This window comes from Macrotis lagotis, chromosome 1 (genome assembly GCF_037893015.1).
Source record: "Macrotis lagotis isolate mMagLag1 chromosome 1, bilby.v1.9.chrom.fasta, whole genome shotgun sequence".
NCBI classification, from domain to species: domain Eukaryota; kingdom Metazoa; phylum Chordata; class Mammalia; order Peramelemorphia; family Peramelidae; genus Macrotis; species Macrotis lagotis.
The window spans coordinates 579,189,166-579,206,146 of NC_133658.1; the positions used below are offsets into that span (position 1 = coordinate 579,189,166).

Consider the following 16,981-nt stretch of genomic DNA (forward strand, 5'->3'; position numbering starts at 1 on the left):
GGATGAAGAGCTAACCTCCATAGCATTCATTTACAGAAGCCATATTTAATAGGAGTTATGTCAAGAGAAGGGCAATCAGAATGGTAAAGCTTCTAAACTGTACTAGGAGAGTACAGTAGAGAGTTTGGAAGAAAGGAGGGATATTCCAACTGAAGAGAGCTATAGAAACTATCTTCAAATAAGGAGAGGATTCATGTGGAAGGAGGAGCAAACCATGATTTATTATTTTACAGGTCAAACTTAGGATGGGTAAAAGTAACAGGAAAAGATATTTTAGTTTTTCCTATGAAATCCCTTTCTACCTATTGAAGCAAGGTCTGAGTGATTATTTGTCCATGTATATTGTAGAGGGTATTCCAGCTTGAAATAGAAAGTTAAATTTAATCATCTCTAAGGATCCTTTCAACTTGAAGATTTGGCAGTTATGTGGCACATTATATAGAGTACAAAGAGTATTTGACTGTGGAGTCAGGAAGATCTGCATTCAAATCTAGCTCCAGACAGTGACTGGGCCATTACTTGGTTTTTCTATGACTCATTCTGCCAGATGGAGTTAATAATAGCTCTGACCTACCAGGGCTGTTATGCTATTAAAATGAGTTATTTACTTTGCAAACCTTAAAATATTATATAAATACTAGCTGTCATGACCATCATCATTTTATGAAGGCAATCAAAGAAGTTCAAAAAGTATATGGTATCAGAAGAGATAAGGAGTAGAATTTAGGAGAGGATGTCATTTCTTCCCTAGATCTAGGAGGATTATTTTTTCATGTTACAAAGTATATAGAGATATATCAATAGCAGATATGACTTAGCAATAGACTTAGAGCACCAATCTGCATTTATTTCCATACTTTGGATACTTCATAAAGAACTAGGTGTCTCTGAGCAGACAGGGCTTGGGTCAAATACAAATAGTAAGAGCTCACATTACAAATTCTCTTAACAACCTGTGAGTTAGGTAGGGCAAGTAGTCTTATGCTCTTTTTACAAAAGTGACAACTTTTGAGGAAAGTGAAGACTTGTTGGAAATCATGGTTATCAGAAACTAGAACACTGACCTCTTGATTTTCTCCACTGAAGCATATTTCTTCTCTCATGTCAGGATACTCTTCTCTGGAAAGTTCTAGAACTTTGAATAGAATCAGTTGGATCTCCTGGGAATAGAGGCAAGGAGAGTTGCAGATTTCTTTGGTTCTTAGAGTCCAACAGATTCTCAAAGATTCATTTGAAAGGTAGTATTCAGTCACATTTAGGATCATGGAACACTAATTTGAAGCCAGGAGTGAGTAAGGGAGCATGCAAAATAGGATTAGTATCCTTCTAATGGTTAGGGTGAAATAGAGGCAGGTCCTTCCTCGGTTAAATAACTCAGGTATGGATACCCTTTGTTCTCTAGGCTCCCAAAGCCTCTCAAACTGTAAATGGAACACTGGTTAATTATTGTTTAATTATTGTTTAAAAACCAATTGGCACAGTACAATCACTGCATTAATTACCCAGACAGCATCTGCTTTCACTCCCATCCCACCCCCTTACTCCTCCACCAAGTCCCTCTCTCCTACTTTAATTCACATTTAGCTTGAGAGAACATCTCTTTTCTCCTGCCTAACTTGATCTCATCTATGCCAGGGAAGAGGAATAAACCATAAAAGCCCACTTGGGAATTAAAGAGTTTTTGACAGCTGTCCAAGATAGAAAGTATCCACCTACAGAGTTTCAGGATAGGACCAAGTATCATAGAAAAGTGAAAGGGGGGGGGATTTGGGAAGAGAGAGGGGATATATACAGAAAGACAAGAGGATAGAAATAATAGAAAGAGGGAAAGGGACAGAAGTAATTAGAGAAGACAGAAGTGCATGCTGGCGGTATCCACAGAAAGGAGAACTGAAAAAAGAATCAAAGAAATCAAAGAAAATGCAGACAGAGAGAGGGAGAGAAAGACGTGGGGGAGGAGGGGAGAGAGAAAAACAGAGACAGAGAGAGATGAGAGAGAAAAAGACAGAGATAGTAAGAAGATAATAAGGAAAAGGGGGAAGGATGTGGAAAATCTCATGAGAGGAGGAGAGTGAAGAGAGGGGTGAGGAGGGGGAGAGGAAAGGAAGGAGAAAGAGAAAGAAGAGATGGGGAGGAGAAATGTAGGGGAAGGACAGTGCAGAGAGGAGAAGTAGGAGACTGAAGAGAAAGAAGATGTTAATGCAAGATAGTCAGGAAAAGGATAAGGTAGAGTAATAGAGAAGAATAAGGGAGAAAGGCTCTTCCCACATAGGAAGGACGAACAGCTCAGTGACACCCCAGCAAAGGAGGACAGTCCCCCGCTGTGCTCTTTGGGGGCCTGGGCTAGAGCGGGGAGCAGGGAGAAAAAAGAAGAAACACAGTGCTTTTCCCCGCTGCGAAAGGACGCCCCCTCCACTCCCCCCGGCCCGCACCAACCCCCCCACTCTGGCGCACCCCAGGCCCCAGTTCCCCCAGCTCCCCGCCCCGCCCCCCTTCCCTCGGATGCTTCCTTCGCTAGGGCTTTTCCTGCGGGGCTCAGGAAGCTGGCCTAGCACCGCCACAAACAATAGCTCGGGGCTGTGCTCTGGTCTCGATCCTCCTGCAGCTCCTCCCGGTGCGGCGGCCGGCCGGACTCGGGGCGGGCAGGGCTAAGAGGAGCGAGCATTTCCCGGAGTCCAGAGGGAGCCGGCCCGAGGCAGGTCCCGACCCCCAGCCCGGGCGGGTGCAGCCCGCGGCCAGCGGCCCTGGGCATTGTTGGCACGGAGTTGAAGGAGCAAGATCAGGAGCCGGAGGAGGAGCAGCAGGAGGAGGAGGAGGAGGAAGAGGAGGAAGAGGGAGGAGGGAGAAAAGAGGAGGGAGGAGGGACCCAGCCAGAGCAGGAGGGAGGGAGCTAAAGAGCGAGCAGGCGAGAGAGGGAGGGAGGAAGAGAGAGAGAGAGAGAGAGGGAGAGAGAGAGAGAGAGAGAGGCAGAGAGGGAGAGAGAGGAGAGAGAGAGAGAGGGAGAGAGAGGGAGGGGAGGGAGGAGGAGGAGGAAAAATAAAGAGGAGAGAACGGAGCAGGGCTGAACAATAGAGACAGGCTGACGAGAGAGAAGGAGGACCAGCTGCTGCCGCTGGAGGAGGAGAGCGGGGGGCTGAGGCATCTTGGACCCCTGTCCTCGAGTCAGGAAGGAGGCGAGCAGCCCGGCCGAGGGAACGGGCTGCCATGGGGGAGCCGGCTGAAGGCTCCCCCAGCCCTCCCAGAGCCTCTGCCTGAAGCTGGGCAGCATCTCCTCCGGGCCACTGTCCCCATCCCGCGCCCGCCCGCCCTCCAAAGCCCAATTCCTTAGGTTTGATCGTCCAAGCTTCTGGGCACTGGGTCTCTGGCGCCCCCGCCCTCGCCCCCACGGAGCAGACGAGACGCCGGCCCTCCGATTCACCTCCCGGGGGTGGCCCGCAGAGCTCCCTCCCCAGTCATGAACCCCCCGGAGGGGGCAGCGGAGGAAGGAGGAGCCGCAGACTCGGACGTGGATGCATTTTTCCGGACAGGTAAGACTGGCAGGGGGCGATGGGGGTGGGGTGGGGGCGAGAGGAAGTCTTCCTTTGGGGCTTTGGGTTGCTTTGCTAGGGGCAGCATTGCCTACAAGTTTGGAGAAGGGGAGCTGCGCCGTAAGGGGGGAGTCTCTTCCCCTCCCCCTCCCAACCCTATTCCTCTTCTGCTCCCCCTTTCCCCCCCCCCCACAACCCCCACGCTCCTGCTCTACACTCGTTGTCTGGATTAGAGTTACCGTGATTACTGTTGTTCTATCCAAGTCCGAGACCCTGTGGGCGCTTCGCTACGACTGGGGGCTCGTGGGCGGGATGTGGGGCTCATTCTCTTTTCCTTTGCCCTCTCGTGCCCCTCAGTATTAGACCCCATCCGCGCGCGCCTGTGCCCCGTGTATCTGTGTGTGTGTGTGTGTGTGTGTGTGTGTGTGTGTGTGTGTGTGTATCTGTGTGTGTGTACGGGGGGAAGGCGAGGAGAGGAGGTGGGGAGTCAGAGGTCTGTCCACTTCAGCCGCCTTCCCAGGCGCCGGGAGATGGGGCGATGTTGCCTCACTTGGTAGCGTGCAGCTCCTACAGGCTCAGCTCTCACCGCCCCCGACCTCCTCCTGTACCCCGTCCTCTTCCTCAAGCCCCTTCTGCTTGTCCTCTCTTCAGCCACAGGCACGAAGGGCAGCTGACTAGCAAAGCGCAGGGTCCAACCTGGGGAGGGGGAGCACGGGGCTGGGGGCTTCCTTCGGAGAGAGGCGGGTAGCTAGAATTGGGTGAAGATTAGGAGCCGGGAAGGGCGGAACGGGAGCTGGGAATCCCAAAACCAGGAGGCTGGGAGCTGGGAGCCGTGAGTCACGGTCTCCCTGCCGGGAACTGATAGCCAGCACCACTTGCTGGAGGAGAGAACTGGCACCAACTGGTGTTTGGATGGAGCCAGAGACTCAGACTTCAGTGGGGAGCCTTGGCCAAGGAGCAGCGGGGCGGAGCACGCCTCTCTTCTCACCTCTTTCTCTCCTCCTTTAATGGGAATGCAGAATTAGCCCTAGCAGGTGGAGGGCATTTCGTAACAATCACAGCTCATTCCTGGAAGTCTGAGTTAGCATCCCCACCTCCCACCACTGTGGGGACCGAATTTTGGTTTTTCCATGGCTGCCTGGGGAGGGATGATGATTAAAAAACAGGGAAAGAGAACACCCCGTAGGGGCTTTCATTTCCACAATGCCATTCAACTATCTATCTCTTATCTATCATTCATTTATTTCTGTCCATCTGTCTTTCTGTCTATAGGTATGTATATATCTACATAAGCATATACATATGTGTATAAGAAAGTATATATATATAATATGTAAATACATGTGCATTTGTGTATGTGTATATGAGTATGTAATGTATATAGCCATCTGTTCATTTCATCTATAAATTCCTTATATCCCTCATGTCAGAGGGCCAGGTGCCTTATAGAGGCCTCTACATCATACATTTCTATGTATTTATAAGGCTGTCTTCCCTCCACCTGTAGATCTCTCTCTCTCTCTCTCTCTCTCTCTCTCTCTCTCTCTTTCTCTCTCTCTCTCTCATAGGATTGCATGCACACATTCACACACATATTATATATATATATATATATATATATATTTAAGAGGAGAGATAGATAATTAAATGGGTTCCATCTTCCTTACATGTTTAACTTCTATGTATCTATAATCAGTGTCTCTGTTTATAGTTATCTCTCTCCTCTGTATCTGAAACTGTTTCATCTGAAAATTTTACCAGAGTTTACTAAGTAATAGTAGCCTGAAGGACCTAACTTTCCCCCAAGAGACTTTAGTTAGAAGGCATAGACAAGCAAGGTCATGAGGTCAGCTTGGCTCTGGACACTCTCTGCTTGTACATCTGTTTTCATATCCCTTGCTTTGCCCCCTGGGTCATCTCTTGGGAAGGAGGTGGGAGAATTGTCTTTAGATCATGTGACTTTGGAAGCAATGACCAGCCATATGTTCTGTGACTGGGCAAGAGTGTAAGTAGCCAGGAACCCCTTATATTCTGATAGAGTTCTTCAGACCCAGATGAAAGAGATGAGATTCTCCTCCATTAAAATCTTCTCCCCAGGGTGCTCTCTTCCTTCAAACTTTCTACTCCCCATCCCCCAAGAAGCTTAAATTCTAAAAAGGAGTCAGAAAGCTGACCTGTGTGGAATCTGAGGGAGGGAAGGTTTCATTTGTTTGGAGTATCTCCCCAGAGATCCCTCCTCTTCTTTCTTTCTCAGAAGCAAGGCAAACTATAAAGTGAGAAAAGATAGTTTACACGTAGGAGTCCTCCTTTTTGGATTTTTATCCTTCCACCCTACACCCATCCCCAACAAACTCATCCAGGGACCTCATGCTCATAGATCAATGTCAGGCTCCAGATCTATCTTTGCTATTTCCCTTCTCAGTCATTAATACTCACCTGTTTATCCGGGAGGCCAATCAGTCAGCCTGTAAGCTTTCAATAAGAGCTCTCAGGGTCATTGACTTACTAATACTCGATAAACCGATTCACATCATGTTAAAGGCAATAATGGTTCATTATGGTTTAATGTTTCATCTTTTCTGGGGTTCTTCAGATTATATCATGTAGACCACAATCTAGGAAGACTGTTTCTGCTCAGATCACGGTAAACAGCAGCCTGGGGTCAGATTGTCTAGTGAAGTCCCTAAGGGACTTTTCCTTTTAATCCCTCCAGGGAAACCTGGGTTTGATTTATAGTTGGAAGTAGTCAAGGAAAGAGTACTACTTAAGGCATACAATAGGCAAAGAACTACAGCTCTAGAGGGAAGTTGGGGAAGGGGTATTCTGTCTGTGACTGACTTTGTTTAGGACCTGTCCTCTATGGAAGTTTCACATCCCTCCCCCCACAATAGTTCTGTCATCCTAGGATCTCATGAATCTGAGGTACTTTGTACCTTAACCCTTACCATAGGTCTGGTATAAGTTGTTTCCAAATGAAACATCAAAAGAAATCCTCATTCTTTTAATGAATTAAAAATTGTGATGATATCTTTTGATTTTATTTCACCTTCAATTTCAAATATATATCTCTTCTCTTCTTCCCAGAGAGCCATCTCTTGTGACAAGAACAAAAAAACCAAGAGGAGGAAAATTGATCTGGTCAAACTAGTCAGAACTTTGATGAAGCCAGATTCCATAATCATGCTCTTTTACCTCTGAAAAGAAGCAAGAAGTGCATTTAATCCTTATCTCCTCTCTGAGGACAAGTTTGGTCATTATCATTACAAAGTGTTTAGTTTTTGTTCTTGTTGCTCCCAAAACAGTTCCAAATCCATAGTAACATGGTTAACTTCTCTGAGCACCAGTCTGTATGATAAGTCTTTTTTTTTTAAATTATTTAAGGCAATGGGTTAGGAGTGACTTGCCCAAGGTCACATAACTAGACAATTAGGATTTGAACTCAGGATTTAAACTCAGGTCCTTCTGACTCCAGGGCCGGTATTCTATCCACTACGCCACCTAGCTGTCCCTGTATAAGTCTTAAATGATCATTCACAAGTGCATGGTATATATCCTGGCTGCCAACTGTTCATGGCCTACACATCTCTAACTTTGAGGGGAGCACTTATTTCTCTTAAAACTCTTTTATCTGAACTCTCTTTTCTACTCCTTTCCCATTTTGGTGAGTATGCTCCCCTCATCCAAGGTAAAGGAGCCAATCTAGGACTTCTTATCAATTCTTGACCCCTACCCACCCATCTCAGCCCATGGATGGATCTCAGAGCATTTTTCTGTATATCATTTGCTTTCATTTTAGTGTGTCAGAATAGTTTCTTTAATCTGTGCAAATTGGTAAGAAAGGAAAACAAGCAGGCATTTTTGAGATTGACTATGTATCCAACCATCTACAAGGTGCAATGGTGATTACAAAATAAATAGAACAAGGTCTTTAGCCTATAGTAAAGTATAGTAAAGAATAACTAAAACAGTGAATTGATCACTGGTCTTGAAATCAGAAGGGCTGAAGGCAGTCAGAAAGATATTTGACACCTACTAGTTGTGTGACCCTAGAAAGGCACTTAACCCTCATTGCTTCCTATCCAGGACCATCTCTAGTTATCCTGATTCATATCTGGCCATTGGACCCGGATGGCTCTGGAGGAGATAATGAGACTGGGTATTTATCACAGCACCCTCTCATTCAAATCCAATTCATGTGCTTGTCATGGCATCACCTCCCTGATGTCATTGTCTTCTTTGAGGATAAAGGACAAACATATCATCCACTAAAACATATAATGGAGAAAAATAAAGTACTAAAATCAGAATAAAGCAATTAGAAAGGCATGAGACCCTATTCATGGGGAAGAAAGGAGATCCATAGTTAATGTAGTGGAAAGAGGATGAGGTACCAAACAGGATTCAGAGAAGGAACTGTCAGAGAGGCAGGAGGAAGATAATGAAAGAACTGTCATTAGTCATTTTTTGTGTTCCTATTTTAGCTTTTCATGTAGATGCACTCATCTCCTCAGTGGGATCCTAAGCTCCTCGAGGGCAGAGACCATGTTTTTATAGCCTCCTCATGCTTAGCTGATGCCAGCTGCTCAAGAAATATTTGTTAAATTGAATTCCCATTATCACTCCTCACTCTCTTCCTACTAGAGGATGATGTGTCTTTGTCACAGAAATAGGAAATCCCAGAGTAACAACAGAAATCAGATAGAGAAGTAACATTGAGTAAGAAGTAAATATTAGTACTGAGAGGGAGAGGGTGGCATGGAAGAAAGAAGACTTCTTCCTAGTTTTGTTTACCAATAAGGAATAGGAGCCTTTTATTTTTTTTGAGACAATCTGGGTTAAGTAATTTGCTCTGGGTTACACAACTATTTAAGTGTCTGTGGCTGGATTTGAACTCAGGTCCTCCTGACTCCAGGACCATTGCTCTAACTACTGCATTACCTAGTTGCCCTGAAAGGGATCATTTTTTAAAATTTATTTTTCATGTTTCAAAATTTTAAATTAAAATCTGAATGTAGTGTTTTCACCTGTACTTGTCTTCCATCCCTGCAAATCCAACAGAAATTCCCCTTGGCAGAATGAAAGTTTGGAGTTGGGTCATATTACTTAGGGAAGAAGCCTCTGGAGTATTCACACAAAAGGTCTTGTGATTCTGTCATGCTGCATGGGATTATTTAAATATTTCTATCATGTCTTTTGAGAGGCAGGCCAGTACAGTAAATTTGAAGCTTAAATCTACTGCTTTTTTGGTAGTGGTTCCTTGGGAAAATTATTGATTGAACTTCTCCAAACCTTAGTTTACCTAAAATGAAGATACCTGGATTATACATCTCCAAGGCAGTTAGTAGGAAAAGTACTTCATAAAGTTTGCATCAGTCATTTGTACACTTAGGTCCTATTAGGAAGACAGGTTGTTTAGGAGAAATGGCTCCAAGATTGGCATCAGAACTAGATTTAGATGCTGGTCTTCCTGTTTACTCTTTGTATTGTCTTAAGAAAGTCTCTTAACGTCTGTGAATGTCAGTTTTGTTACCTGTAAAAACAATGAAGTTAATAACAGCTGCCCCTTGCTTACCTCACAGTGATGTTGTGAGGTTCAAGTGAGAGAACAGATTCAAAAATGCTTTTTAAACTGTTAATTGCCATCTACCTGGAAGCTATCATTATTTTGAAATCACTAAGATTTGAAAGGGAATAGTTGTTATTACCCCTTTCCTTTCAGGTCTCTGCAAACAACTTTGGGAGTTGAGGGCACATGGTTTGTTAAAAGGATGATGACCTGACTTTAGAAGAGGAGAAGATGGATTGAGGCCACAGAATAAAGAATCCAGACTAGGGGCACAAAAGGTCTCCCTGGACTCTATATATTAAAAAATATACCAGTACAGATGATTTGGGGAACCAGGAGGTAGGGTAGATTTGACCCTGCCTGAGGTGGAAGATGAGATTCAATGACCATTCAGATTTCCTTTGGTACTTGGAGGCTGCAATTCAATGAAGGAACAAATATTCAAGCAAAGAATGGTTAACCACTTGTTTGGCAAGTGGGGGGGTGGATTTATGTGTGGACTAAGATCAAATGTGATACTTTAGGCTGAAGTAAGGAATAATATTTGCCTGGTCACATCTCAGAATATTGCTAGGAAAAAAAGAGCATCTCATTCAACCCACAACTGAGGAAGAATCACCTTTTCAACTTAGGACCACATATTTAGAGCTGAAATGGACCTTAGAGGTAATTGAATTCAATTGTCCTCAGTTTTTTACAGACTGAGGAAACTGAGGCAAAGAAAAATTGAGTGCTTTGCTCAGGTCACTCAGCTATTAAATATCTGAAGTGGGATTTGAATCTAGACCTTCCTGACTTCTAATCCAGTGCCCCACCTACTATCCTATGCTGTCTCTCTAACTCAAGAAGTAGTTGTCTAATTTTTCACTTTTTTTTGTTTGTAAGGCAATGGGTTAAGTGACTTGCCCAAGGTGATTATTAACTCTTTGAGGTAGGTAATTATTAAGTGTCTGGGTCTGTATTTGAACTCTGGTCCTCCTGACTCAAGGGTCAGTGCTCTATCCACTGTGCCACCTAGCTGCCCTGGTTGTCTAGTTTTTGTCTGAGAATATCTTGTTGGGGGGGGGGGGAGCATAGCTAGTGAAGAGAGGGACAACTTGAGGCTCATGAAGATCTGGGTTCAAGTCCTCCCTGTGTTACATATTACATATATATGACAATAGGAAGGTTGCTTTCTCAGTATTTCTCAGACATCATTCTAAGACTTAAGATACAGCCAAAGTTGTGAATCTGCACTAGTGGAGGAAATTTCAACACCAGGATTTACAACATGGATAAACAAATAGGTTTCGTATGCTTTCCCACGCTCCCCTCTTCCTAAAAAAGTAAAAGGGAGTCCTCTGACACCATTCTCTGTGATGCTAGGTTGAAACTGTTATAAATATGTTAGTACAGCAGTAGTAATCAGGATTGGAGTTGGGAAAACCTGAATTCAAATCCTATCTCAGATACTTATCAGTTATGTGACCAGGACGAGTCACTTAACTTCAGTATGTCTCAGTTGTCTCAACTCTAAAGTGAGAATTTATGAGTACCTACCTCCCAGGATTGTGAAGATCAAATGATATAATATTTTTAAAGTGCTTAGCACTTGATATAGTAGGTATTTAATAAGATTCTTTTTTCCTTTTCCTATTCCTTTTTTCCTTCTTTGTGGAATGAAGGACTACTAAAGCAGATGAGGGTTGGCCCCTATTTTCTTTTTTCTTTTTGCAAGATAATGGGGTTAAGTGGCTTGCCCAAGATCACATAGCTAGATAATTATTAAGTGTCTGAGGCCAAATTTGAACTCAGGCCCTTCTGACTCCAGGGTCAGTGTTCTATCCACTGCACCACCTAGCACCGCCCCCCCCCCCCCACACACATTTTCTTTAACAGTAGTCAACCAATATCATTCATCAGGTATCTACAACCTACAGAGCACCAGCCCAGGGACAGGGGGAAGGAAAGTGAGATGCCTCTCACAGGACTGTCTCCGTTTGTTACTATTTCTCCCTGCCCAGAAAAAAGGCTAAATTTTCAGGCAGGTCATTCAACTTCCAAGTAGCATAGGGTCTGTGAGCTGTGGAGGAATCTGCCTTGTATGGTAGGGATGGAGCCCATGCTTCTTCCTTGCCTCAGGTGGATATAATCAGTCATCTCCTTTTTTCTTTTCCTATCTGTTGCCATTCAGACTCCTTCTGTAAGACTTTTGTATGGGAATAACTGGCAGCTTAGCAACTTGGAAGTGATTGACAGTCACAAGGCTGATGGATCGATGCAAGTCCTTGAAATCCTCTCTGCCAAGGAATGAAGGAACAGAGTTTCAGCTGGGAGGATGGTGGGATTGATTTGGAGATGCAAAGAGGGAAGAACTGTGGGCAAGGCTCTTGTGTTGAGGATAGAGGGGGCAACAGTGCTACCTATAATCTATTGGTGGGGGGAGTGGGAAGGATCTCTTTGTCCCTTCCCCTCCTGCCCCCAGTTTCTCAGTATACACTATCTAACTTCCAGTACTTTAGGGCTTTAGAGCTGCCATTGCTGCAATGCCTTTGCAGGGAATGTGAAGTCTGGAAGATGACTCTTTAGGAGTCATATAATCCAATCTGTCTTCTTCCAGTTAGTGACATCAGAGAAGTCAAGTGAGTTAGTCACCAAGAGTTTGTGACCAGTTTTTGGTCTCCAGTCCTTTGTCTTTATGCTGCCCCATGGAACCTCAGGAGGATTTTTCTCAGAAGGCAAATAGGTGGCATACATACCCTGGGTTAACTATATCATTTATAGTCTTCTAAGCAGCTAGGGAGTATTAAAGGTCTGACCACTTTATTTCTTTATTTTTTTAGGTTTATTTATTTATTTTTTTGCAAGGCAAATGGGGTTAAGTGGCTTGCCCAAGGCCATTCAGCTAGGTAATTATTAAGTCTCTGAGACCGGATTTGAACCCAGATACTCCTGACTCCAGGACCGGTGCTTTATCCACTGCGCCACCTAGCTGCCCCTACTGTGCCACCTAGCTGCCCCAGGTCTGACCACTTTAACAGAATAGGATGTAGGTTCCTTGAATATATTCCTCTGTTCCTTGAGGGCAGGGACAACTTCACTTTTGTCTTTGTATCTCTAATAGAACACCTGACCCAGGCAGACATTTAATAAATAATTATTGACTGATTGGTTGTTTGAATCCTTGCCTTATATTCTGAGGTCCTGGGATATGTATTACTTATTTTGCTCTGAAAGGCACCTACAACTGGCAATATAGTACAATGGTTACAACACTGGGTCTGCAGTCAGGATTTCAAATCTGGTCTCAGACACTTATTAACTATGTAATCTGGGAGAAATCACTTAACCTCTGTTTACCTCCATTTCCTCACCTGTAAAGGAAGAATAATAACAGCACCTACCTCAAAGAGTTGTTAGGATGAGATACATTTGTAAAAAAGTACTTAGTATAGTACTGTATAAACACTTGTACCCTTCCCCCTCAGCCTTTTAATTTTTCTGGGATTTTTTTTTTTTTTTTTTTTTTGGTTTTTGCAAGGCAATGTGGTTAAGTGACTTGCCCAGGGTTGTACAGCTAGATAATTATTAAGTGTCTGAGGTAGTATTTGAACTCAGGTCCTCCTGATTTCAGGGCCAGTGCTCTATCTACCACACCACCTAGCTGTCCCATTTTTCTGGGATTCAATATTATTTAACTACAAAGTTTGTTTTTTTATTGTAATTTATTAGTTCAGGTTCTACTATGATCTATGAAGGAAGCTTGTCAAAATTACCTTCATCTACAGCCATAAAACAATCACATCATTTCCCTTTGGTCAGGCTTTGGTGTCTATGCAAGTCAACTTTACTAAACTAGAGAGCGCCTTCCAAGGCTGTAGTTCTTTGAACTATTTTTGTCTCTTCACATCTATCATGTAGGAAAACCCTGGCTAGGAAATTCCTTCCATTGTTTCAGATCAGCAACTCACCTGTAACTTATGAGTGTGCATAGGGTATTAGAAGAATAAGTGGCTTTTTCATACTCTCACAGCCTGAATGGGCTAGAGATGGGACTGCTACCTAGTCTTTCTGACTCTGAGACCTACCTTCTATCTACTGCAATACTGTCTTTCAACTCATAAACTGAAATTCCTTCACACACATTAGTTAAATTGAATTAGAGAATATTTATTACTTATTCATCAAATTACTGCATGACAAACTCCTCAAAGAATCTCTGGGTTTTGATTAACATGTCTTCTTTGTGGGACAGATTATAAAAATGGTTGGCAAGAGGGCTTAAGAGGGAAAGACTCTCTGTGGCCTGGATGTTGGGCCTCAGGAACCTCTTTCTATCTAAATGCTTCTGAGTAATGGAGTTGGAACTGGACTTCAAACCACTTGGAAGGCATATAGAAGGGAGGAATAAAATCTCAGAGTAGGAATCAAGAAATTTGGTTCCGAGTTTTATCATTTCAATAACTGTCTATGTGACTTTAATTTACCTCTCTGGATCTCTTTCCTCATCCATTTCAAACCAATTAATATGACTAGGTGAAAGGTTATGTTGCTTGAGGCATGAGGCAACCTTGGGTTATTGGTGGCTTTGCCTTTGATGTCTAAGATCTAGCACAGTGCTTACACCAACCTGGAAAGGTTTTGGTTATGGGTGTGATGGATTTCATATTGACCTTCTAGATATCAACCTATCTAAATTGCCTTATCACTAAGTTGACTCCAGGGGAATGGATTTTTCTACAGGAATGATTGTCTAAGATGGGTTTTAATTTTTTTTTTTTTTGCATCACATACCAGTTTGGCATTCTGGTGAAACCTACTGACAGACACCCTTCTCAGATTTATGCTGTTAAATGCATAAAATAAAATATATAGTATTACAAAGGAAACCAATTCTCTTGAAATAGTCAATTTGTTGGTACATACTATATTTATATATATAATATATATGTATGTAATATGTATGCATGTATGTAGTATGTATTTCTCTCTCTCTCTCTCTCTCTCTATATATATATATATATATGCACATATACACACATCTATGTCTTACCTCTAACTATCTCTATCTTTCTCACTCTCTATTTTTGTCTTGATCAGTATTGAAGTTCATGGGTCCCAGATTAAGAACTGATTTAAAACATTATAGAGGTATAGCAATCTGATCTGTGGCCATGGAGGGGGGGTACTCCCACTGAAGTAATTACAGATGTCTAAAGAATTGAAAACTGTTCAGGGCATTGTACTAGGTCCAAGAGATACAAAGATAAAAAAAAAAGGACAAAATCACCTTTCTTTAAGAAGTATGCATTTAATTGGCAGGGGAGAGATGGTATGACAGGTACATGGATAAGTATTATACAAGGTTGGGTAAATGAGAGCACAGGAGATCATAAGACAAGGTGCTTCAGCCAAATGTAAATGGGGAGAGAAAGCTTTCAATGCACTGGTTTATGGAAAGCTTCAAGGAAGCAGGAGTACCTGAGAACTCAAGAGTAATGTAACTTCATGTAAATTGAGAAGGATTGCCCTGATACAGAGCTGTTACCAGAAATTCTGATAGTTGTGACAAATTTGGTTGTTCAGCAGCAAGGTAAGAAATGGTGGAAGACCATGAGGCAAAAAGTATGAAGATGACAATCTTTGGCCCACAGTGGAGACAAAGTTAATCATACCTCTTCACCAGTGTAAGTGCTTGTAACGATACTTTGGCCACCTCATCCTAGCTATAATTCTTTCTAGATGTTTGCTGAACTCCTTTGATTTAAAGCAAAATGATGGCAAATTTTGATCATGGGAGACTGATATGGTTAGGCTCTGGAACATATTTGGGGAGAGACAGACTTTGAAACTTGGGAATTTTCATAGCCCATAGCCACAGACTGGCCTCTGAAGTAGAGCAACATCATCCCTGCAGGGTAGAAAGGAAGTTCTAGACCTAAGGGAAAATTTATTTCAGACTCTTGGTTTGATTAAAATTTCACAACTCAAGTGAGAAGGTCAGGCAACATTGACATTGTAATACTCAGATCTTCAACTCAGATCTTCAACTATAGCAGGAGTACTTGAAAGAATATTGGGCTGAATGTATCAGGGAAGTGAGAGATTGGTGATAGAGTTTAAGGCAGGACTTGTTGCTGATGCCACAAGCTAGAAATGCTCTAATTCATTTTTCCCTGGTTGACTTCTATGCACTAATCACATTTAAATTTGTAAAATAGTTAGTGGTGGACTTGTCTTATCACTCTACTGTTACTGTAAGCTCATTGAGATCTATACCATTTTCCATTTTTCTCTCTCCCACAATGCGTTATACCTTAATAGTTCTGATGTTTAATGCCATGAGCAAATTCTATTTAAGAGTTTCATTTCAGTAGTTGTGGGTTCTTAATTTGGCATTTATGACAATGTTTTAAAAATATTTTGATAATTATATTTAACATATATTTGGTTTCCTTGTTATACTATGTATTTTAGTTTATGCATTTAAAAACATCATTCTGAGGAGGGCTCCATAGCCTTTGCTCAACTGTCAAAGGGCCCCATGACACCAAAAAGATTATCAAGTTCTGATGTTTTAAATAAAGAATTTAGTTCAAAGTCAAGTTCAACTCCTGCCTCTGGCACATACTGGTTGTGTGACTCTGAGAAAGTTGTCTTAGCCTTTTTAGTACTCTAAACAAACCAATTTCAATTGGTTGGTCTAGGAACTCTTTAAGATTAGATATTGTAGAGAAGTTGCTTTTCTGTATTGGGAGAGAAAATTTCCTCATTGCGTGTGCCTGGACCATTCAAGTTACAAATCTGGTTAAAAAGTTAAATAATAACATATTAATAATGTTACCAAATTAACACATGCTTTAAACACGATATATTATATCATAATGCAGAAACTTTAATATTATATAATAGTATATTACATACATATATGTTCATGTATTTTACATATCTATATCTATATTCATTTGGACCACAACTAAAAAAATCTCTAGGTTCCTCCTTTCCAGTGGCTGGAAACATTCTCTTTTGGGATCCTAAACAGCAGCCATTTCCCCCATTTCAGAGACAAACTCAATTTCATAAATAGGAGGAAAGGACTGGGCTGTATAAACTAATAGTGATTCCCTGAGAGACAAAGTTCATTTTTGCTCTGGGAGATTCCTTGTAGATTGGGGACCCAGATGTCCCTGGTGGGTGAATTATATGAAAGGCAACATGGGAAGAAGAAAAGGATGACAGAAGAACACAACACTTCTTGTGTGATAGAAGCTATAGGATTCTTGCCTGGACTTACCTCTCTTAAGTATAGTGTCTAGTAAGTTTGTCTATCTCAATCAAGGCAGAGCCCTTGAAATATACTGTTAGACATGGAGGTAACCTCAAGGACCACCAGTCAAAACCACTCATTTTATGGAAGAGGAAAGGTAGAGCTTTTTAATATTATACATTTTTGGGGGTGGGGGGATGAGGTATATAGCTTTGAGACATTATTTTTTAGGCTCTTGGCAGGCCTGCCCCAAAACAGGACAGGAAGAGCTAGGGTGTGTTGGCCCAAGTCCCAGTTCCATGTATTCTTGCCCTCAAGCCCAGAGACAATGGATGTCTATTAGGGGGTCTGGGGGAGTGGGAGTTGGCAGCTGGACAGTGGGCCTAGAGAGAGGCCTCAGAGCCTGGCAGATGGCTAATTGGATGTGACAAATGGTGTTGAGAGGGGGGAAGAAGGGAGGAAAGGGGTTCCCCAGGGATTGGCAACTGTGACTATCTACTTTTTAGCAAAGGAGTAGTAAGAAGGGAGGGGAAGAATGTCCTTAAGAAGGGTGGGGAAGAAGAATCAATAGGTCTTCAAAATGATTATGTGGATTTAAGGAGAGAGACACATTCATAAAGATTATAAAAATTTTCTGTCTCC

At 42.5% G+C, this 16,981-nt stretch overlaps 1 protein-coding gene across 1 annotated transcript in view; it reads left to right on the forward strand.

Moving 5' to 3' along the window:
• The first annotated feature begins 2,890 nt into the window (after positions 1 to 2,890).
• KALRN (kalirin RhoGEF kinase) overlaps positions 2,891 to 16,981 on the forward strand; it is a 1,044,937-nt gene continuing 1,030,846 nt past the window's right edge. Inside the window, exon 1 of the mRNA XM_074214684.1 lies at positions 2,891 to 3,527. Coding sequence (XP_074070785.1) covers positions 3,455 to 3,527 — 73 coding nt within the window. The 5' untranslated portion in view covers positions 2,891 to 3,454. The remainder of the gene's footprint in view (positions 3,528 to 16,981) is intronic.